At 40.0% G+C, this 24879-nt stretch overlaps 1 protein-coding gene across 6 annotated transcripts in view; it reads left to right on the top strand.

The window, feature by feature from the left end:
* Window positions 1-24879, top strand: part of ATAD2 (ATPase family AAA domain containing 2) — a 96360-nt gene that overhangs the window by 25872 nt on the left and 45609 nt on the right. For all 6 annotated transcript variants that reach the window (XM_073330197.1, XM_073330203.1, XM_073330198.2 and 3 more), the window contains exons 7-16: window positions 397-510; window positions 1247-1364; window positions 2127-2237; window positions 3248-3356; window positions 3636-3751; window positions 9697-9871; window positions 10814-10902; window positions 13639-13798; window positions 19235-19325; window positions 19870-20184. In XM_073330197.1, the coding sequence (XP_073186298.1) occupies window positions 397-510; window positions 1247-1364; window positions 2127-2237; window positions 3248-3356; window positions 3636-3751; window positions 9697-9871; window positions 10814-10902; window positions 13639-13798; window positions 19235-19325; window positions 19870-20184 (1398 nt within the window). The remainder of the gene's footprint in view (window positions 1-396; window positions 511-1246; window positions 1365-2126; window positions 2238-3247; window positions 3357-3635; window positions 3752-9696; window positions 9872-10813; window positions 10903-13638; window positions 13799-19234; window positions 19326-19869; window positions 20185-24879) is intronic.

Consider the following 24879-nt stretch of genomic DNA (forward strand, 5'->3'; position numbering starts at 1 on the left):
ACGATCAGAGTCTTGTTTGACAACCAGGCATGTGCAAAAAAAGTTGGTAGAGTCTTTCAACCTTAAGAAATACAGCTTCCCACCAAAAATTGCATCTTGGGAACCCTGTGCTCAAATGACCCCATATTTACGTCGCTAACTCTACCCGGCACTCCCATGAGGCACACCAAATTTCAATGCAATCTGAATAAGCATGAAGATTTTAGAGCACTTGGAAAGCTCATCTTTTAAACAGAAAGGGCTTCTGAACCTTAACATTGCAGAATATAGAGGGCATTTCTATTATATCAGTTAGCTAGGTTTATTATGAACGTTAAGTATGGTTGGTGGTATTCATAGTATATGTACCATGTTGTTTTCCATTGAACTAAGGGTAAGTGTAATTTATAATTATAGAGTCTTCTGAAGAAGAAGCTGAAGACCAGGAAGATGAGGATGGAGAAGATAATCAAAAGCGCTATGACCTTAGACAGAGGAAAACTGTTGTACGTTACCAAGCCCCATTGGAAAGTAGGTTATATAGATCTTTCTGGTGGCCTTGTTTCCTGTCTGTGGTTAGAGGCTACAGAAACACCATCTTTGGCAAAACAAACTTTTATTTTCTTAGCTTTCTCTCCTTTTTTCAGAGCTATCTGGCCTCTTTTATTCTCCCCTGCATCTTCTCCACTGTTTTGCACTCAATAAGCTAGTAGCACACCACTCTGTGTCCTTTAATCTTGTGACACACCAGTATGTCCCAAAAGGATTTAAATACTGCATTATCTGTTCAGTATTTGCTTCCATGGTGTTAACCTACAAAAGATCTTGTGGTTTAAGATCACTGCATAATTCAACCTATATATTTAGGTATTTCCAGTTTACAACACGATTACTCTTCAACTTTATTTTATAAACTTCTAATAAATTACAAATGAATTCTACGTATGCCTGCTGTTTCCTGATCTTGATCTAAAATCTTCATTAAGAAAGTCATCTTAAATAGTCCTGAAGAAACAATAACAAATACAAATGACTTGCCAATCAGTTTTCAGTGTTACATTTAAAAAGCAGTTGAAAACCATTAAGTTTTTCATGACTTTTCTTAAATCTAAACAAATTTGGCATGCATAGACAAAAGCAATGTAATTCCTAGTTATGACTTTCATCTGTCCGATAAAATTTCACTTGTTCCCTGCTCTTTGTGGTGTTTACTCTGATTAAAAGATCTACAGAACTATCTTAAATTAAACTTTTTTGCTTTTAACAGAGCCAAGGCACCAAAGAAAGCCCAACCTATTTTATACTGGTCCGTCCTCTCCTGTGAGACGCAGATATCCTTTTAGCCCTGCAGGACCACGAAGTCCCTACTGTAAAAGGATTAACAGGTTGGTATATGGATGGGGATCATTCTCATTTATCCATATTGGCGGCAGTCACATCATGGAATGTTGCTTAAAATGACTTTCAGAATAGTAGTAATTTATGGAGGTGCTATGACTCTGTTAAGGCTGGTTTCCATTTTGCACATAAAGCAAGGATTCAACCTCTGTTACATATGAAAGATACAGTCTATCTTCCTCAAATTTGCAGCATTGCTCTTGGGTATAGAATTAATTTTCTGAGAATTTATAAGTAAATCTAGCCTTTAGCTGGGAGTGGCAAACCGTGGCCACTGAGAGCTATGCGGGGGCCGTGCCTGCGGACGGTCAACGTCAGCAAAATGTCTCATGGCCCACAATCAGATTACCCCGATGGGCCGCAGGTTGCCCACCACTGTTTTAAATGTCAATTTGAGTAACCAAAATCAGTAGTTGCATTTGAAATCTTGGTCGTGTAATTTCATGTGTTTTTTAAGTAAACATTTAACCTTTTTATATACCCCCCCCCCCCCCCCCAAAAAACAGTTCTGTTCCAGTGAGGATTCCTATTCTCTCTCTTCCTTCCCTGGGGCGGGGGGGAAATAACAAGTAGGGAAGCAATCCTACATTTACAGGGAATGGACTAGATAACCTAATGGATCTTTACCCTATGTAAATTCTGAGGTGGAATTTGGAATGAACAGTTAATAACTTGACCTTTAGCTTTTCAGAGTGAGCACATACTTAAGCTTGTTACTGTTTTTCTTTAAACATTTTATTATAATACAGACGAAAGCATGCAATCCATAACAGTGATTCCACATCCTCCTCCTCTTCGTCTGATGATGAGCAACGCTTTGAAAGGCGTAGGAAATGCAGTCGTAACAGAGCATTAAGCCGGTAAGTGTAATTACGTAGCTTCTCCCTTCCGCGCTTTTGGGAGAAATGGCATCTTCACATACGTAAAATATTAGTCTCTTAATTCTTATACTGCAGATTCTCTGCATTGTGACAACTTGTAGTCAAATCTATTGATATATTTGACTCAGTTTTTGACTTTTGGAATTAACTATCAGAAACTGGGTTTGTTTTTTAAAGAACCTCTTACATAGCATGTACTGAATTTAAGTTATTTTGTAGTGTATACAGTTCTGCTGCTGCCCTGTTTACAAGGGTGTTTTTAGCAAGAGAGAAACAGTGATACTGTACTGTAAAATGCAAAAGTAAACTTCAAAAAAATCAAGAACATTTTTTTTTTTAAATTATCTAAATACTGTTTCTAACCATCGTAGTTACAGATTTTTCAGGCAGATCTCAGGTGCGATGTCCAAGTAGAATGGTGTTACTTTAATGAAAATTGTGTATTGTTGTATGCATTAGATTCTTCAGTCACAGAGCTAGCATGTAACTAAATTTTGGGGGATTTGCTACAGAATTTAGGTCCATTGTTACACAACAAACTTGAGATGGTGCAGCAACTGCAGGCCTGATCCACAGAAAACATTGAAATAACGAACCTGTCATGTTGCCGTTCCAATTCTGAGTATAGAAATAGCCAATCTGTGAAAGTTTAGTTTTAAGGATGAAAATCATTCTAAATTCACAATGTCCAAAAGTGAACAAAGGGAGAAGGTTAATTATTCCAGATACTGCCAAACTTCCTTGGGGTGGGATTTTCAAAAGTGCCCAAGTATGTAGAAGCGCAGATCTGTAGGCATCCCAAGGAAGCTGGTGGTATTTAGGATAACTGGCCCTCTTCTTTTGTTCATATTTGGACATTGGAACTTAATTCAGTTGAGGGATTTGGTAGTGCAGGAGTGCTTATCATAAGTTTGTATAATTTGCCAAGAAAAATCTGGTTATATCTTACTTTAGTGTTTGTCTTCCCATTTCCTTGACTTTCAAATCAGGTGCCTTCCACTAAACTTTCGGAAAGACGAATTAAAAGGAGTTCACAAGGATCGGATGAAAATTGGAGCAAGCCTGGCTGATGTTGATCCAATGCAAATAGATTTTTCAGTAAGTTCTTTGTCTCAAATACTGTCAGTTACCCACTGATTGAAAGAGAGTTATGGAAAAACTGTATAAAGTTAACAATCTGTTTACCTCTACCTTTGCACATAAGCCTCCCCTCAACATGTTCCAAAATTGCCATGATTGCCAAGTACGTTTTCTTTTGTAGTTGCATATGAGGTCTTCTATTATTAGATGCTTAGTATAGTTGTGCTGTTGACCCTGCCCGATTTGAACCATGTATGACATACGTGATTTGTTTTGTTTTAACTCTCCCTGAATTAGGTACGATTTGATAGTGTGGGTGGACTATCTAGCCATATTTCAGCTTTAAAAGAGATGGTGGTTTTTCCATTGCTTTACCCAGAAGTATTTGAGAGATTCAGAATTCAGCCTCCAAGGTAATGTGACATGTATTGCAACTTGAAAACTCATGCTCTTGTTTACAGAAGAATATTGCATTTTAAATATCTTTTTCATGTCCTATAAAGCATTTATATGCAAACTTTATTGAAGTAACAGTTAAAGACAAAGACTTTAAACAGACAAAACCCAGAATGTGCAGAGTTTCAAGATTAATATAGTGGCTCGCCAAAACCAGAGACATAGTGTCTGGCCTTTAAGGTAAAGGTATACCCTGAAAAGTGATCCAGTGAAAATGGCATTTTTACGGTCTGAGTTCTATATTTCGTATACAATTTGATTAGTTTACAAGTGAAGAGGGACTTTCTAGCTACCAGCTCTGCAAACTTTTCTGACATCTGCAAGTCAGTGCTGAAGAAACTGCAATTGCAATACTAGCAATATTGTTTATCCATGGAACAAAATAAAAATGTTAGCTTCCCCTCTGAGAGCTGTATGCATTGCTAGCTGATATGCAGTATAAGGTGACTACTTTTAGATAGTAAGATATAGTAGTAAGTGTTCCGCAATTCTGAAATACTGGGATATGACTTTAGACAAATACAGTGAGCAGATGTGATTTAAGAAGGAGCCACTTTTATATAGTGTTACTACTTTGTACAGGAAACAATGTCAATACATTGAAATAAAAAAACAAACCACCCTGCTGAATTAAATGCATGAAAACCTACCACAATATAACAGTCTACAGTATCACACATAATTTTTAAAAACCTCAAATGTGTGTGTTGTGTTGGTTTTGTTTGTTTTGTTTTTTAATTGTTTTTCTTGAATGTCTCTTTAAAATGACTTAACTGCCAACTCTAAAACCTCTAAAAGTATCTGGAAATCTGTTGAGCTTTTTTGGTCACCTTCAGACATCCTCCTGATACAATTGTCAGCAGATTCTGGAATCAGAACCTGGAAATTTAAGTCTTTTAGGGGAGGAAGAATTAATCATTTTATTACCAAGTTGTAATTCTTTGAAAACAAGGGCCTCTAATTGAATCAATCTGGATCTGATTTATGGGGTTGTACTGAATGTTGGGCATATCCTGCTCGTGGTCAAGTCACTTACCCTAGGCTAATAATACTTCCTCTAACTTCACTTCCCCCTGTATCTAATGAGGTTGTAATCTCTTTGGAGCAAGAACTGTCTACTGTGTGTATGAACAGTGCCTTACACAATGGAGCCTAATCTCAGGTGGGGCCTCTATTAGCTACTCTAATACACATAATATCATTTGTATTGATAGGCCATTGGGACTGCGGACACTGGGAGCTGCGGGAGGCCATGCCTGCAGACGGTCAACGTCTGCAAAATGTCTCGCGGCCGACAATCAGATTACCCTGATGGGCCGCATGCAGGCCACAGGTTGCCCACCACTGCTTGAAACAAATGGCTGTTAGACTTTTTCTCAAGAAACCATGTCTATATATAATCTCTTCAGTTTCTGACCTGTCTTAAGACTTCCATTTTTTGATGATAGAAAATGTCAAATGGGAAATAAGATGGAACCTAACAGTGAGCATAATCAACCATTGGCACAGCTTACCAAGAGAAGTGGGCTAATTAGTCACCAGTTGGGGTCTTTATATGAAGATTTGAATGTCTTTATAAAAGATATGATCTAGTTCAATCACAAGTTATTGAACTCAATAATGTTCACTCACATATTAGGGAAGAATAATTCTTGGAGTATATCCTATGGGTACTCCACTGTAGGATGTGCACACGCCTGTGCACTCTCAATCAGAGTCTGCAGAGTGGCATCTGTGGAATCTTCCCTTGTGCAGTGCAGCGCTTTGTGCTCCGAACATATAGGAAGGTGCTAGCCCACTGCCACTCAGTTCCTTCTCAACTGCATGCAGCTTCAGGTGGAAAGGTCAGCTGTCTGCTGTATTCAGCTTCCTGCTTTCACAGTGTGAATTCTTTATTTTGTTTGGTTTTAGTAATTTTTTTCATTATTTATTTTCATTCAGTACCTGTTTACTTTATAGAACACTTGTGTTGGTAGAAGAGGGATTTTTTGTTTATGTCAGAGCACTATTTGTTATGATCCAGGATTTCAGACCTGTGAGACTTGCCACAGGTCTTTTCCACTCTGTAGTGGACACTCCAGCTGCCTTCAGTGTTTGGGAGACTCCCACAACCCTTCTGAATGCAAAGTCTGTCAGGGTTTCAAATGCAGATCCAAGAAAGACAGGGAGACTAGATCTAAGCTCTTATTAGTGCACCATGCCATAGCTACAGAGAGGTCTTCTTCCCTCCCCCCATCAGCCTCTACAGCCCTTGCTGCCTCATCTGCAACAAACAAAATTCTAAAGAAGAAGAAATATACAACTTTTCTTCATTTCCTTGTTTAGAGATGTATATCACCCTGTAAGACCCACTGTTGGGAGACCTTTTGTCCCTCTGATTGTAGGAGTCCGGTACCACCAAATCAGTACAGGAAAGAAACCCCATTCAGAGATGCCTACCACCAGAGCAACTACCGCCTGTTGGCACCATCTAACACCTTGCAGCACTGTGAGAGACACAGGGCTACCATCTGTGCCCTAGTACCAGCATCTCACCATACCTCTGAAAGGGGAGATGACACCACAATCACTGTGATACTGCAACAACCTCCATCTTACCAGATGGTACTGACCCAGATGTTGTGTGAAGGCTATCAGAACTCTACTTTGTTCCAGATTCCTTTCTACAGAGGATCTCATTATCTCTGATAAACCTGAGTCACCAGTACTGGAAAGATCTAACAGTGCCACCTTCTCAGTACCACTATGAAAGCAGCAAGTTGAGACTTGCTTAAGTCTCCAGACTTCGATACCAGTCAGAACATAGAAGGCCCACACCTGCACACTTATCTATCCACTCCTCCCACAAGCATTTCCCATGCATTGTAATAGGGACAGATCACTATCAACATCACCAACATTGGATTCTCCGTGTCCCAAGGGTGTTCAGAGATTGTCTCAGTGGTAGCAGCACAGTGCCATCAGGGGAAATATCAGTATTTCCATATTCAGATGACTGGCTTCGCAGGGTCTGGTCACCCCAAGAAGTTCAGTTGGCAGCATCCAGAGCATTAATGCTATTCCAATTTCTGAGCCTCTGTCAACCTCAAAAAATCTATACAAACTCCAGTACAGAGAATATACTGTATAGGAGCTACTCTTGACTCCACAACAGCAAGAACCTGCCTGCCTAAGAAAAGATTCATCACCTTATCCAACCTAATCTCAACATTAGAATGCAGCCTACTAACAACAATGAGGATTTGTCTACAGATCTTGAGCCACATGTTGCCCGCCATGTATGTGATTCCCCATGCGAGGATGAACTTCAAATGCCTCAAGATATGGATAAGAACAATATATATCCTAAACAGACACAGCCTCTCCAAATGTATGTCAGTATCTCAGAAGGTAATAGACTCTCTTACATGGTGAAGAACCTATGGAGGGTCTGCATTAGAACCCCATTATTGCATCCAGCGCTGTTGAAGACCCTCACAACAGATGTGTGTCTGTTAGGATGGGGAACTCACCTACAGAGAGAGACAGCACAAGGCAAATGGTTGACACAGGAGTCGATGCTCTGTGTCAGTATTCTGGAATTGAGAGCAGTATGATATGTATGCCAACACTTTCTTTAAGCCATGCAAGATCAGTTAATCAGTCATGCTGGACAACAGGGTGACAAAGTATTATGTCAACTGGCATGGAGGAGCAAGACCCCAGTCCTTATGTGCAGAGTCACTAAGGCTGTGGAACTGGTGCATTTCCCATAAGAAATATCAGTGGTCAGTTTACCAGGCCTCCAGAATACACCTGCAAACTCCCTGAGTAGACACTTCTGGCAAGATCACAAATGGAGGATCAGAGGCTGTCATCTGCAGTATCTGCCAGACGTGGGGTATAGAATGGGTGAAATGTCACCTGTTCTGCTCCAAGGGAGGTCATTGTTGCAGCTCTCTCAGCGATGGCCTGATAACACCATGTCTCTGTATCCTTTATGCTTACTCACCTGTACCGCTGATCCTCAAGACCCTTCTCAAGATAGCTCTCATTCCTTCTCGGCATACCTTTATATCCCATGCTTAGACAGGTATGGGAGTCAAACCTCCTGAATTTCATGGAGGCATAACCCCTCAGACATCTTATCAACAAGGACCTTCTGATACAGAGCTCAGAACCCTCACCCATCCAAACCCCTCCTCTCTGAATATGAAGGTATGGCCCCTCAGTGGCTCTCAAGCTTGGGATTAACCTCTTTGGATTGAGTTGAGTCAGTTTTTTTTGTTAATCCAACAGGAAGCCCAGTACTTGCAAGACCTACCTCTAAGGGTGGAAGCGCTTCCAATCGTGGAGCTCCCTCCATCGTCTCGAGCCTCATGAGTCCTGCTTTCTAAGATCCTGGACTGCCTATTAGAATTAAAAAAACAGGGTTTCTCAATGAACTTTCAGGATACATGTGATCACCCTCACAGTCTTCCACTCACCCATCCAGGGCTTCTCAGTTTTTGCCCATGCTACAACAACCAGATTTCTTAAGGGCCTATGCGACTTGTTTCCTTCCATTTGACACCCAGCCCACCAGTGCGACCTCAACCTTGTTCTAAACACCCTGAGGAGAAACCCCCATTCAAACCAATGGTGACCTGCAACCCTCTTCCACCATGTCCTCAAAACTTAATTCCTTACTGCTATCACCTTAGTGAGACAGATGGGGGAGCTGGGAGCACTCATGGTGGACCCACCGTACACCACCTTCTACAAAGAAAATTATGCTATATCCTCTTTCCGTCTGTCTGTCTTTCATGTACCCAGAGAAGAATAAAGTTTTCATGCATGGATGTCAGAAGTGCCCTTGCCTCCTATCTGTGTAGAACTAAACCATTCCGGGCGTCTCCCAGGCTATTTGTATCAATTACAGATAGGATGAAGGGCCAACAGTTTTCCATGCAAAGAGTGTCGAAGTGGGTTTGGTGTTGCATCTTGACTTATTATGAAAATGCTGGGGAGCAGTCTCCTCACAAAGTAACAGCACGTTCCACCAGCGCTCTAGTACACATCTATAGCTCTAATGAAGGACGTTGCAACAGCAGAAATCTGCAGTTCTGGAAATTGGTCTTCTATCCGTACATTTGCTAAACTTTACACTATCATATCTGCTTCCAGAGATGATGCTGCCTTTGGCAATGTAGTCTTTCAGACTGTCCTGGACTTACACCCTCAGCACACACCTACTCATTAAGGGGAGTCTACTATGGTGGAGCACCCATAGGGACGTATATAAGAAATAGTAGAGATTACTTAGTTTACAGTAACTTGAGTTCTTCAAGATGTTTTGTCTCTCTATGGTGCTCCACTTGCCATTCTCCTTTCCTTGTGTTATGGAGTTCTGGCTTCATGGTCGAGAAGGAACTGAGTGGTGGCAAGCTTGGTCCTCCCTATATGCCCTCATTTGGAGCACAAGGTGCTGTTCTGCAAAGTTATGGGTACGCAGACACTACTTTGCAGTCTCCCATTGAGAGCACACAGGCACACACACATCCTACGGTCTGGACAAAACATCTCAGAACTCAAGTTACTATCCGGTAACTAACCTCCTCTTCACTGGGTGAAATTTTATGGCCTTTAGTTAGACTTAGATCATAGTAATCCCTTCAAGCCTTTAAATCTGTGTATCTAACAAAATACATGAATATATTTTTGTTAAATAAAACTGTATATATGTATATCAAATTTGTACATATATTTTGATTTTTAATCTGTTATGTCCCCTGCTCTATTCTCTTCCCCCTCCCCACCCCCGCACCCTCATCAACCTTCATATATTGCTGTTTTGTTGTCTTAGACCTAAAGCTCTTTGGAACAGGTACTGTTCTTTTCCAATGTATCACAACTGAAACATGGGAACTCTTGTATTTTACAGGGGTTGTCTATTCTACGGTCCACCTGGTACTGGAAAGACCCTTGTTGCTAGGGCACTTGCTAATGAGTGCAGTCAGGGTGATAGAAGAGTAGCCTTCTTTATGAGAAAAGGTGCTGATTGCCTCAGTAAATGGGTGGGAGAATCTGAACGACAGCTTCGTCTATTATTTGATCAGGTAATATTAGAATTAGACTATACACTTTTTTTATTCTATGTGGAGCTGGTATTGATATCTGTAGTTAAGGTTGCCAAACACTTTCTATTATAAGGCTCTGTTTTCACTTGCTTATAACTTTTCAAGTCTTTAACTCTTGGGGCTGAAATTTTACATGGTGGTGCCTGTCTGAATTTTGTAAAGTTCTAGTAAAAATTGTCCGAATGTTTCAGGTAATGTGATTAGGGTAAGATGGGGAGGAAATTTATTTTTGCCTTTTTTTATATATATATAAAAAATAGTCTTACAAGTGTTTCATTGAGAAGCTTTAGTGCCTCCATGCTTTGGTGAGATACTTGAAATTTGGCAGGTGCATGGGGAGGATATAAAAAGGTGCAGAGGGGGGTTGCAGGAGCTGGGTTGGTATGGATGGGGAGCAAAGTGAGAAGGATACAGTCTGAGAACATGGAGTCTGACAGGCCTATATCTACTAGGGCATGCTCACCTCCAGGACCTGGTGCTGTACCCCAGGAGTCATGTGTCTCTACATTTCTCTCTCATCAGCAAATAGCTGTGAACTGACTGGCAAAGGGTGTGTCTCATCTGCTCATAGTGGCTGGTCCATATAGAAAATAACTACCTACTATTGCTACCAGTTATTCAGTTACCTCAAGTGGTAGAGGTCGGTGCTGTGGCTATAAAAGCCTGAACCTTCCTGATGACTCCATGTGGGGTAGGAGGGTCAATATGGTTGTACATGATAGAACTTGTTTTTTAAGGGTAGGGTTTTTTTGTTTTGGGGGATTTTTTTTAAAGTAAATAACGTCCAGGAATCTGTGTGGCATTAATTCTAGCATTTCTTAACTTTTGAGTGCTTAATGTTCTTCTAATGTAGTTTTTTGGGTGCATTATATTTTACATCTATTATTGTTTCAATATTCCTGAGTCTGCCTTTCCTTTTAGGCCTATCAGATGCGTCCTTCAATTATTTTCTTTGATGAGATAGATGGTTTGGCTCCTGTACGATCCAGTAGACAAGATCAAATTCACAGGTATTACACTTTATATTTTAAAAAGTCGAAGAGAGTTAAAATCTGCTTGAGCTTTGTAAGAGGGGGAGGCTATAGTGTTAGTAGTCTTTTATTCGTGTGTGTGTGTGTGTGTATTTATTTTTTTATATATATATGGGCATCAGCATTGGGAGGCCTCTCTAAACTTGAGTAGTATTAAGTTGCAAGTAATTAGATCTTGTGATACCAAGCTCAGTGTGAAAAGAAAAGGAGTACTTGTGGCACCTTAGAGACTAATCAATTTATTTGAGAATAAGCTTTCGTGAGCTACAGCTCGCTTCATCGGATGCAAGCTCAGCGTGGTGTTTTAATTTTTTGTAATTTAGTTTCTCTGACATGCTCCTATGTTTGTACAACCCTCCAAATGAAATTATATTTCCAGTCTGTCTGTTTGCTTTCCTTGTGGATTTAACCCTTTTTTCAAGCAATATCATCATCAGGGCCATATATATATAAAATCAGTTGTTGCCCTTTGAACTGCAAAATTCTCTTTGAATCTGCCTTATAATTGTTAAATAAATAAATTTTTTGTTAGTGTCTAAGGTGCCACAAGTACTCCTTATCCTTATAATTTTGTTGCAATATCCAAAACTTCATTTTAAAACAAAGTCTTTAGCCTTTATGGTTGCAATGAGAACCTTCAAATGAGAACCAAGTGTGAACCAGTGCAGTTATGTCTGCTGTCTCAGTATGCAGCCTGAAACCATAGCTCTGAGAGAAGTGTGACTTGCTTCCATTCATCCTCTTAGGGTGTCATCTTTTGAAGTCCAAAAACCATCAAGTTAATGTACTTTGCCTTGGGTGTATTTTGTGGTAGCGTGAAGTTACTGTCAGAGCTTGCTGAGGTAGAGTTATGAGAAGTTCAGTCCTACATCCCCCACATCTGAAGTTGCATGTCCCCCAATCTGAAAGAGGTGGTATATCTTCACCATAGCACTGAGAATCAGCTGCCTCCTGGTTGCTTTTAAAAAAAAAAAAAAAAAAAGGCACCACTAGGGCCAGGTCTGCACTAGCATTCTACTTTGGTATAGCTACATCTCTCAGGGGTGTGAAAAATTCAAACCCCTGAGAGCTGTAGCTGTAACAACCTAACACCTTGTATAGATGGCACTAGGAAGAATTCTTCTGTTTACCTAGCTGCCACCTCTCTTGGAGGTGGATTACCTACACTGATGGGAGAAGCTCCTGTTAGCGTAGGTAGTGTCTACGCTGAAGCGCTACAGCTTTTTTAACTGTAAACAAGCCCCAGGTCTTCTGGGGTGCCAAAAGCTCCAGCTGTCAACATCTCTAGCTTTCCTGCAACAACTTTTCCATTTGGCACTTTTAGTACAGAAATTGGCAATACACTGAAACTTTGGGCCAGTATGAAAATGAAGAACATTAAAAAATAACAATGGATGACATACAGGCCAGCACAGGTATAAATAGAAGAGAGCTTGAGGGACATAAATCCACACCGTGTAGAGTTCAAGCACGAGTGTTTATTATGTACAGCACTGACAAAGTGTCACCTTGCTTATTAGGCTCAGAGATGCTGTCAATTAATTGATCACAATGGAATATATGGATTTTCCATGGACGGGGGAGAGTGACAGGGTAGGCAGTCCCACTTCCCTGGATAGGTCTAGCAGCAAGACATGATAGCACAGTAGCCAATGGTCAAAGGTTACATAATGTCTCTGCCCAGGGTCTCAAGTTAACAATTTAACATTTAATTAGTACTTTAATAAATGTATTAGTATAAAATATATACGTTGAATTCTGATTTGAGGTCCAAAGGAATGAAGTAGCTCCTTTGATTGTCCAACAGATACATATCTAGGAGTAAAAGCAAAGAGACCATGAAAGTATATGGCAGTAAAGATTGTCTTTCAAGTTGCTCCTTTGTATTTTAAGGCAGGCATTGGTCCCTGGGAAAGGGAGGTGGGAGGAGGCCATATCTTATACTGACATGCTTGAACCTTTCATAAACTCAAGGTTGGATGTGTGGGAAGAACATCTCCCTACAGAAGAAACTGACACAACAGAAACAGGGCTTCTTTGTTCTATTTGCAACTTTAAATAAGAAGCAATTATTGCCCCCAACATCTGGTGTTTTGCTGACCAGGCATATCTTAGCAAAAGCAAGGTTATCTTTGGTTATTCTGCCTTCTCTTAGCTATTGCTAGGCCTCTGACCTCTTGACCAAACTCTGGACTTTGGGCCTGTACACAAATCCATATACCAGGTTATTATGTCAGCAATGGATTTTAACCCTTTAGAGCTCAGAGAGGGGTATTTGCATAACTTGGGATTCCCTGCTGTATAAGTTAGGCTTGACCATAGTATGCTTATTACAAGTAATACTATTGTTTGTATTGAGTAGTGCCCAGAGGCCCTATTCATATTGTGGTAGATTCTATACAGACATGCCCTCTTTGGGGTAAGTATCCTCTTGTTACTTAGATTGCAAGTACAATCTTTACCTTTTGGATTCAAAAAGGCTTGTTCAAGACTTTGATTCTTATCATGGTGTCTTTGTGGTCTTTGTTTGCTTATCTTGGGGGGGGGGGGGGGGGAATGTTCTACACAAAATATCATAAAAGGCTCTTTTAGTGACCAAAAAATAATTCCAGCAACAAAATCTTTTCCTTTCTTGATTGAAACTTGGGAAGAGAGGTCACGCTCAATGTAACAAAGGCTTAGTAAACTGAGTGAATAAAAGCATTTCTCTGTCAGTTCTATTGTATCTACACTACTGGCACTTATGGATGGCTTGGATAGCAGAGGAGAGATTGTGGTAATTGGAGCTACCAACAGACTGGATTCAATAGATCCTGCTTTACGAAGACCTGGACGTTTTGACAGAGAATTCCTTTTCACCTTGCCAGATAAAGAGGTAAAATCTTTGATTCAACCTTAACAATAAGGTGTCAAATTATTTCTTTATAGCATAAGCCACCGTATATTGTGGAGAAATGAAGGATGTTTGGGAATGGTGAAGTTGGGATTCTGTGCTTTACTACTTGAGTGATAAAGAGGTGAGGTAATTGTTTCTTGTGGAGCGTAGGTAGGGTACTGAAAACACCACTTGTACAAAACCCTTTAATTGACCATCAGTTTTGTAGCACTAGTTCCACTTTGACCATGCAGAAAAGTTGAATGTCCCCAAATAATGACACTTAATGATGCAATTACAGTGGCCTGCAATTAGCTGTAAAATATGGCAGTCTACATAGCAAAGAGAACCTGAAAATGAGAGAATGGTATATGTGACAGAACTACATTTAATTATGAGCCACTCTTGGATTAACATTTTAAATGTGCTCCAGCTTACTTAACACTTCTGATGTTAGCCTGGTTCAAAGTTGCCTTTGTGAAAAATTAATTTTGTGGTGTTTACATCTGCATGGTGGGCAACCCCACTAGACTCGTTTTAATCTGAAGTTTGTGTTTTGATATGGATATCAGTTCTGCTGTTTTGAGGTTTGGGGAAGGGGGAGGGTGTGTATTTTAAATCCCCATCTAGTAACGTATTTAAGCACACGTTTATCTTTTAAGTGTGTGAATAGTCACATGGTAAAGTTGGGCGCAGTGCTTAAAGTGCTACGATGTACCAGTGCCTTAAACATTTGAATTCATCATTAACATTCTGTGTTTAGGCTTGGCAGCATTTTATTGTAATTGAAGTATGTCAGTAAAAAATATTGACTGGTGACAGTCAGCGGGAGTGCAACTCCCCCGACCCTCCTTGCACTGCTGCAGGGCCAGTGACGCTAGATTTCTGCAGGTGCAGAGAGCCCTCTGAAGCTCCATTGTCACGGCCACACTCCCATGGCAGCGGGGCTGCAGAGGGCTTCTTGCACAGCTAGTGACACCCAGTCCCTGTAGGCAGAAGGTGCAGGGAAGGCTGCAGTCTTGGTGTGGCAGAGCAGAGACACCCTGGCCAGGAGAACGAGCCTCCAGCCACACAGGGGAGGCCACCAACTGCTGAATGGCTCTTGGATGGGGACAGAGCCATTCAGCAGTGGGGCAGCTTCCCCTGAAGCTGGGGATTTGTCTTCCTCCTCACAGTCCAGGCCCAGGGTCTCTGCTCTGTCTCACCAGGATCGCAGCATTTCTCACACCTGCAGGAACTAGGTGTCACCAACCCCACAGCCATGCAAAGAACCCTCTGCAGCTCCACTGTTGTGGCCCCACTCACTCACCCACCAGCCAGTAATGTGGGGGCCATCCCCAGGCGGGAATGGTTCAGTAGAACCCCACAGCTGAGTGTTCATCATCCTCCTTTCAGTCCTGGCCTGGAGTTTCTGCTTCCATACTTTATCTTGGGCTCCATGTCCAGGCAGGCAGCCACCTGCAGGATCACTGGCAGTGCTCGGAGCTCCTGCAGCCATGCTGTCAGCACTGTCCTAACCTTACCCCTCTATAATTTCTAGCTACTGTAAAACACTTAAAAATAAAAAATAATATCCTTAAAAATAAAATATATTAATCCTGGTACCTAGTGACAGATATTTCTAATCATACTAAAATTATTAAAACCTAAGAAAAGAGGTGCAGGTTAGCTCAGATGCAACACAGAATACGATTAGGTTACCTATTAGGCATTATTGGATTGAAGTTGTCTATGTAACAGTTAGTTATTTTTGTTGGTAGATTCTCAGTGCCTGTTCTCTTACATACTTAAACTGGGCTTTTGCAAACATTCAAACTCAGCTGGGCTGAAGAGCTTTAAATTTTGTTCCGTTCGTTGAAAATGTTCTTGCTGTTTAATCAAAAGTATGAGTTAAAATATTAAATATGAATAACTCAGAATAGCTAGTCCTTCTCCTTGATGTCAAATACTTTTTAAGTTGAGGGTCTTCTCTGTTTAATATAAAATAAAAATTTAAGGAAATGGGAGTTGCACTATAATAAATTTGGGGATAGCTTGACACTTTAGAAGTAGATGGCTAGTTCCAAAGATCTATAATCCAAATTCTTCCCTCCACATTCTATGAAAGGCCTGAAGGTTCTTGTCCTAATTGTACATCAGTCTCACCTCTACTTCCCTGATGCACGTGCCTACAAGTCTACCAACTGAGGCATGTGGAAACACTATCTTCCTCTTACTGTATTTCTACTTCTCTCTGTGTTACCACCTTTTAAAAAGGAACTGGTGACCCAGTTATTCTATGGAGCAGAGCTGCCTGGGCCACTTAAGGCTCTACGGCAATGTGAACCTTTGAATTTTGTCTTAGTAAAGCATAACTCCTGGGGAAATGGTCTGTTAAGATCTTTTAGAGCAAACATCAGTATTGGTAAAAATCATTTTAAAGTAAATGACACTTGAGATTGAAACCAGTTTTCACTGTATGATGGGTTTTACAGACCCCATACTAACCTAGAGCAAGGCATGGGTCAGTACTGGGCAAGGAAGACCACATTCCTTAGCAGCTGCTAGGCATGCTGCAGTTGAAGGAACAGCTTAAAAGGGCATTGGGAGCCCAGAGGCAAGGGGGGGAAAGAGCTGCAGGCTGTACCAGAAAGTGAGGCTGACACAGGGAACTGTTAGGAAGAGTGATTACAGCATTAGTAACGCCACTGTGGAAGCAGTGATCCATATTCTCCACCCCATTTTGCAGTTGGGAACCCAAGAGAGGCCTCAAAGAGGGAGACGTTGTTCCCTGGTAGACTGTGCTGATACTGTACTGCTAAGACTGGGACCATGTCCCAGACAGAGGAGCCACAGCCCAGTAGGAAGTGACCCGTAAGGCAGCGTAACTTTGGGAGGACCAAGTGGTCCAGACACTACACCACTCCTTTAGGGCCCTGGTTTGGGACCCCCTAGTCTTTGTTGTGTCAGAATCTCAAGGGGCGGGGGGGAGGAGAAGAGGCATACGGAAGGAACCGTGGCCCATGGTATACAACCCAGCAGGGCTCCCTCCAGGATGAGCAGACTGAAGAGAACTGTGGAGCCATTGCCTGGCCACTAGGCCAGTTGGCTGGTGGACTGACACACTGTACTGTTAATGTGGCCTAAAATGTATAACACAAAAGCATGCCTCACCTATTTAGAATAATCTTGACCCTTTCTGGTAGAGGGACTGTGTGGTTTGTTTTTTTAAATAGGTTGAATACAAGCTAAAAATCTGAACTGCTAGTACTTCTATTAATGTGTTAAGAAGAATCTCTGTTATGAAGGAGAGAACTTCAGATCTAGATAAAGCTGACTGAATGACTACAAACTTTTAGATGGATAAAGTGAGTAGTATGTGAGAGGCAAAGTAGTGTTTGCATACTGAAAACCATTTTGAACTAACTTGGCAGTTCCCAGACTGTTGTCATTGAAGCAGATACTGGTTCTCTGCACAGAGATGGCTAGTTTTATTGTGCTGGTTGTCATCCTAGTTTCCAGCTGCTTCCTTAAGTGTCCAAGGTTTTCATTGTGAAGAGCGTGTTGGAGGCTTGTGAAAATAACTGGAAGCAAAATTGGAGGAGCTAGCTTATTTGCTTACACTAATTGTGGTTGTGAGAAGGAAATGCAGCCAACAGTAAACAAGGGCTACCAACTAGCAGTGGAAGAAGAATGTCCAGGGGATGAAGGGAACCAAACTGAGAGGAAGGAGGTATGTGCAGTGGAAGACCAGGTAATGGAGAAACATGTGGCCAAAGCAAGGGCAGGGAGAAGAGAAGAAAGTGGAGACGAGGGGATATGAAATGAAAAGCAAAAAATACACTGTGACTGACGGTTTTTTGAGAAGGGCCAGAAAGGTTAATGGGTTAAAGACTGGTAAAAATACATAAATACTACTTTAAAATAATTGCCATAGTTCCTGCATAGATAGTGTGATTATGAATGGGAAAGGAGGTGGTCTTAAAATAGGTTTCAGAGTAACAGCCGTGTTAGTCTGTATTCGCAAAAAGAAAAGGAGTACTTGTGGCACCTTAGAGACTAACCAATTTATTTGAGCATGAGCTTTCGTGAGCTACAGCTCACTTCATCTGCAGTTTCCACGGTATGCATCCGATGAAGTGAGCTGTAGCTCACGAAGGCTCATGCTCAAATAAATTGGTCTTAAAATATAATTTCTATTTTACGTGAGCTGCACTGTGGAAGAATTCTACCAACCCCTAATCTAATTTATTAATCTGAATGCCAGGAAATACTTCAGGAATCATTGTATTTAGCCAGAGATTCAATTTTTGAAGACCGAATGGGGACAGAGCACCCCTTGCAGGTTTTCTGGTTCAGTGACAGTTGTTTAGGCCAGGTAATAGCAATTATTACCATTATAAAACTTGTCTTAATTGCTACTGTTAGTCTAAATATTAAACATAAAGCCAAGGCCACTTTGTTTTTAAAAATAAATGTGTTTAAAATGAAATCTGAATTTAATACAAAATATATTAAGGCCTAAACTTCCTATTATCTCTTAAAACATTTTAAATAAAAAAAAAAAAGCTGAATCCATGAGCCACTACCCAAAACTGAGTAAAAGTCTGCTTTTGCTGTACAAAAAAAAATCATGAGGGAAAAAATCTAACTTTTGAGGTCAAGCCTTATAAATATGGCATGGTACTAGTAAATAGGCAATATATTGTTCATCATTTTTAGCGTACTAAAAATGTACAATTAATAAACTGAAAATATTAAGCTATATAGTTGTTTAAATAAATGTATACAGTTTATAGTGTACCCTTCTAGGTAGCAAAAAGATGTACCAAATCTAGTATAATGGCTCTATTTAGCTATAAATCAACAGGTTTAATGGTTATATCAAGCAAGAAGGATGTACCTTATTTTCCTTTTTTAAAAAAAAAAAAAAAAAAAACCTGATGTAAAAATTGAAAAGTTGATGGAAAATTAATGATTTAAATTAAGGCTTTCATCTTGATTAAAATAATTTACATTGCCTTGATTTTAAATCAATCCACTGGGAAGGTAGCTGAACTAACAGGTCTCCAATCTTGAACTTGTGATTCTATAAATTTGGGAAATTTTCCTTAGGAAAAATATATCGTTACCAACCTTAGCTAGAAGTGGAGAGAATTCTTTCAAGATCATTAGGCTTAAACTTAAGAGAACTCACTTTTTGTCCTGGGAGCTTTTAATGGCTTTCCTTGTTAAAAGGAACACCTGAAAAGAAGTGTGTCCAATTTAAGAAGCATCTAAAACCTTAAATTTGTTGAAAAGAATAGTCACTATTTTAGGAAAGTAAATTCTAGTAATATATTAACATTTCCTTTTTAAGAAAAGAGGTGATTATATTGTCATCTACTTTTAAACTAAAGATTTTTACAGGGAAAAACAGGATGTGCTCTTTTTTTTAAAAAAAGTCTTTATTTCTAGGCTAGAAAAGAGATTCTCAAGATTCACACAAGAGACTGGACCCCTAAGCCATTGGACGCATTTCTTGAAGAGTTAGCAGAAAAATGTGTTGGTAAGATTAAGAACCAAAAGAGTTATCAGAGAATACAAGTGACTAACTTATAGTTTAGCACATTCTCATCTAAAAGCTTAATACTAAGCTTATTTAATTAAAATACTTATTTTTCTTTGATTTTTTTCATCCACTAATTGTTAGAAGTTGTTTTTATATGAATATAGACATTTATTTTTAACCACACTCACACTTTCACCATTCTTCTGGCAAAGGGGGCTGGATGCAGTTCTCTTTTATTAGAAGTCCATCTAGACCACTAAGAATGCAATCTTGTAATGGGTCTGCTCAGGGCCCCACTTACGTCAGTGAGGCTTTGCACAGGCAGAGAAGACCACCAGCAGAGTAGTTGGGCGATAGCAGTATGAGGCATTTCTTACTTATATCCCTTCCTTTTTCTCCCAGAAGGTTGAGCATGCTGCCTCTGTTAGGCTTCATCTCCTGCTGGGCCAGATAGTTACATACTCTAGCTTTGCGTATGCTGCTTCTAGACCTTTTTTGGTTGTCTGAGACAAAGAACTAAATTTCACTTATTTGTTCATAGGATATTGTGGTGCAGATATTAAGTCCATATGTTCTGAAGCTGCTTTGTGTGCCTTGCGCCGACGTTATCCTCAGATATACACTAGCAGTGAGAAGTTGCAGTTGGATATCTCTTCTATTAAAATAACAGCTAAGGATTTTGTTGTGGCTATGCAGAAGACTATACCAGCTTCTCAAAGAGCTGTGACTTCACCTGGCCAAGCACTCTCAGCCATTTCTAAACCACTGCTTGAAAAAACACTTCACAGAATTTTAGGAGCCCTACAAAGAGTGTTTCCACATGTGGAGCTTGGAATAAAAAAAGGACAAAAGACAGGTAAAACACTCTATTATTATTTTTATTTTATTAATTTATTTTGAATTCTTGCATATTTCTGTCACGGTAAAAGCTTTTTTTTAATTTGTGACGTTAACACACTAAATGTATTTACATTTCCCAATTTCTGTGTGTGCATGTAAACTTTTGGACAGTAGAATTTTGGTTATTTGTGATGGCTGAGTCTTCCATGGTTCTGCGGCCATGGAATCTACCCCAGATACAGAGTTTTGTTGAAAGAAATTTAGGCTTAACTTCATTCCTTACATTTACAAGAACATCCCATATGTAAAACAGTGCATACAGTGAACCTCAGAGTTATGAACACCAGAGTTACGAATTGATCAGTCAAACACACACCTCACATGAAACCGGATGTACACAATCCGGCAGCAACAGAGACCAAAAAAAAAACCCAACCAAATACAGTACTGTGTTTAAACTTAAACTATTAAAAAAAGGAAAGCTGCAGAAGAAAAATGCTTAGTAAAGTTTCAAAGCTGCATTAAGTCAATGTTCAGTTGTAAACTTTTGAAAGAACAACCATAACGTTTTGTTCAGAGTTATGAACAACCTCCACTCCTGAGGTGTTTATAACTGAGGTTCTACTGTAATTGTATTCCTTTGTCCTGAGATAGCATGAAATAATAGATCTGAGAGGTGTGAACTACACTCATTCATCTCAGTGTGGTAATGCTAAAGCCCAGAGAACATGGGAATTGCCATACTGGAGCAGACCTGTGATTCATGTACTATAGTAGCTTGTCTCCAAAAACGGCCATCACCAGATTCTTCAGAGAAGGTGCAAGAAACCCCCAGTAGGCAGACATGGAATAATCTAGATGCCCGGTAAAGTCTCCTCATCATCCCTAATAGGTAGGGATTGGTTGCAAAACCTAAAGTATGAGGATTTTATGTCCCTCCCCAAACCTTTTTAACATTAACTGTTATAATTCTGGAAATTCTACTTATACCTAAACATCCAATCCCTCTCTGAACAACTTCAAAACTTTGTCTTTACTGAGAATTAATAGTCCTGATTTCAGTCATGGCTAGCAGTCGTGTCTTGACATGTGCAAACCTCTGCCCACCAGCGGTTAAGGGTGAGAAAATTCCTTCCTTCCAACTGCCATATATCCAGCTCCTCTTCTGCCCTTTTTTCTGAAGCTAAAACCTCTAGTTTTGCCCAACAACACATACGCTGCACTTGAATATGAGCATACAGAATTGTAATGCATTTTAAAAAAGCATAAAGTAAACTGTAAAACATTTCACAATTAAGATTTATATCTAATACAAAACAAATAATAATTACACTACAACTTGCATTTCAGAGTTATTATATTAAGCATCACTCTCCTGCAGAATTAGAGTTCATGTTATGCAAAGTGCAAAGGTTCTACTTGTCTGCAAGTATGCATGGCTCTTTTCAGGCATAGAAACAACAGAATTTTTACCCTGAAGAATTTTATAATCCAATTTATAATTGTATTTAGTATTTGCACTCTAAGTGACAATCCCTCACATAGTCTATATGTGCCTCTTGAGAATAAACATGTTGTTCTAACAGCTGTATATTATTTGCACTTTTATATATTTAGTCTGGGAACATGATGTAGTAAAATCTCATTCCTTGGACAAATTAGAGATCAAAAAGTAAGAGGTGACATTTAATTTGTAAAAAGATACAAGCATCACCCTCGGCGGTATCGTGGGGAGTGGGAAAGGCAGTACTCCCTGCCCTCCGAGCTCCAGGTCCTCTGGCTGGTGGAAATATTGATAATAGTGTCATTGAAATCTGCCAAGTTGGGTATCCTTCAAAAGCCCTTTCATCCACGAACACAATAGTACCAAACATGACAAGTTTAGAACAACTATGTAGATATATATGCTAGAAAATGTTTATTTTAAAACTTTTTAAAATTATATTTTAACACAGGGGTGCATTGCTTACAATTTAAAAAAAAAAAAAAAAAGACAGATACTCCTTAGGAAGGTTAGCCTTGATGTATAGGATTGAAAACATTTATTTATCAAAGTAGTCTCTGTCTAGGGCACCACTACTAGACACATAGTGCAGCACACATGAGGATCAGTGTAACAATTTCACTGGCCAAAAAACAAACAAAGAAAAAGTGGTAGGATCCGAGTCTAAAATAGGAAAAGAACAAGTCAAAAATTACTTGGACAAGTTAGATATCTTCAAATCACCAGGGCCTGATGAAGTGCATCCTAGAATACTCAAGGAGCTGACTGAGGAGGTATCTGCGCCATTAGCAATTATCTTCGAAAAGCCATGGAAGACGGGAGACATTCCAGAAGACTGGAAAAGGGCAAATATAGTGCCCATCTATAAAAAGGGAAATAAGGACAACCCAGGGAATTACAGACCAGTCAGTTTAACTTCTATACCCGGAAAGATAATGGAGCAAATAATTAAGCAATCAATTTGCAAACACCTGGAAGATAATAAGGTGATAAATAACAGTCAGCATGGATTTGTCAAGGACAAATAGTGTTAAATCAACCTGATAGCTTTCTTTGACAGGGTAACAAGCCTTGTGGATAGGGTGGAAGCGGTAGATGTGGTATATCTTGACTTTAGTAAGGCTTTTGATACTGCCTCGCATGACCTTCTCATAAACAAACTAGGGAAATGTAACCTAGATGGAGCTACTACAAGGTGGGTGCATAACTGGTTGGAAAATCATTCCCAGAGAATAGTTATCAGTGGTTCACAGTCATGCTGGAAGGGCATAACGAGCAGGTCCTGCAGTTCTGGGTCCGATTCTGTTCAATATCTTCTTCAATGATATAGATCATGTTATAGAGAGTACACTTATAAAGTTTGCAGACGATACCAAGCTAGGAGAGGATAGGATTAAAATTCAAAATGATCTGGACAAACTGGAGAAATGGTCTGAAGTAAACAGGATGAAATTCAGTAAGGACAAATGCAGAGTTCTCCACTTCGGAAGGAACAATCAGTTGTACACATACAAAATGGGAAATGACTGCCTAGGAAGGAGTACTGCAGAAAGGGATCTGGGGGTCCTAGTGAACCACAAGCTAAATGAGCCAACAGTGTAACGCTGTTCCAAAAAAAGCAAACATTCTGTGATGTATTAGCAGGAGTATTGTAAGCGAGACATGAGAAGTAATTCTTCCTCTCTACTCCACGCTGATTAGGCCTCAACTGGAGTATTGTGTCCAGTTCAGAGTGCCACATTTCAGGAACGATGTGGACAAATTGGAGAAAGTCCAAAGAAGAGCAACAAAAATGATTCAAGGTCTAGAAAACATTATGTATGAGGGAAGATTGAAAAAATTGGGTTTGTTTACTCTGGAGAAGAGAAGACTGAGAAAGGACATAAGTTTTCAAGTACATAAAAGGTTGTTACAAGAAGGAAGGAGAAAAATTGTTCTTCTTAACCTCTGAGGATAGGACAAGAAGCAATGGGCTTAAATTGCAGCAAGGGAGGTTTTGGTTGGACATTAGGAAAAACTTCCTAACCATCAGAGTGGTTAAAAACTGGAATAAATTGCCTAGGGCAGTTGTGGAATCTCCATCATTGGGGATTTTTAAGAGCAGGTTGGACAAACACCTGTCAGAGATGGTCTAGATAATACTTAGTCCTGCCTTGAGTGCAGGGTACTGGACTAGATGACCTCTTGAGGTCCCTTCCAGTTCTATGATTCTATATCTCTGTACAAGGCAGGCTGCTGACTAAACATTTGCAGGGTGGTGAGCATCTGTTCTTTTCACACAAGCATTTGAGTAGCTGGAGAATTAATTCCAGGAGTACATGGTATTTCACACACAACTGTTGTGATCAGACATATCCATGCCTGATAAAGGAGGATAGTTTTGGATGTTCTTAGTCATCCCGGAGCCATTCCATTGCTTGATCATTTGCCCTTGTAATAGCAGGTATTAATGCTCCCCTTGTTGGGGGCAGTTTTTCTCCATTTGTCTGCTTCTTAGAAAACATTCATCAATGTAGCTCTGCATGTGTCATAATGTTGGTCTTCAAATGATAAACTCAGCATATGAACTCCTCCAGTGCATTTATGATTTCATCAGCGACAGTCTCTGCCATTACAAGCACCTTCAGAGTGAGGAGAGTCTCTACAGAGGCTGAATCAAATGCTTTCCAGCAGGATAATATGGTCTTTTAGGATATGACGCTACTGGAAGGCTGGCTGGAAAGAGCGGCTCTCAATGGTCCGAGTGATAGGAACATATCTCTGAGGAATATATAGCAATTCCGTTCCCCAGCAGCACAAAAACAGAATCTTACAGAGGTCTTGGGTAGCATCTCTAAGAGCACTAGAACATCTGTCTTGTGCAAACATCCGGAGTTTAGAAGAACACCTCTCTGTGGCATTGACGGCAGTCAAGAAAATTTTAGTGTCATCCTCCTCATGGGAACCAACAAAGAAACTCCACTGAACTTCACAAGGCAGCACCTTCATTATGCCATGTGACGACACAATTTTTCAAACAATTCTTCATGTGTTGGAGCATTTTACTTGCAAGGTATGTGGTTAACTCATCCTTCATGCAAGTACGAGACACTAGCTTCTTCACTGTGACATTGGAAATGTTCATGGAGTCATTGATTTTTTGTATTGGACAGATGCAATACCATGGAGTCACTTCTTTCTAATGATATTTTTTAATTGATTCCTCTG

This window comes from Lepidochelys kempii, chromosome 2 (genome assembly GCF_965140285.1).
Source record: "Lepidochelys kempii isolate rLepKem1 chromosome 2, rLepKem1.hap1, whole genome shotgun sequence".
In the NCBI taxonomy this organism is placed as follows: Eukaryota; Metazoa; Chordata; order Testudines; family Cheloniidae; genus Lepidochelys; species Lepidochelys kempii.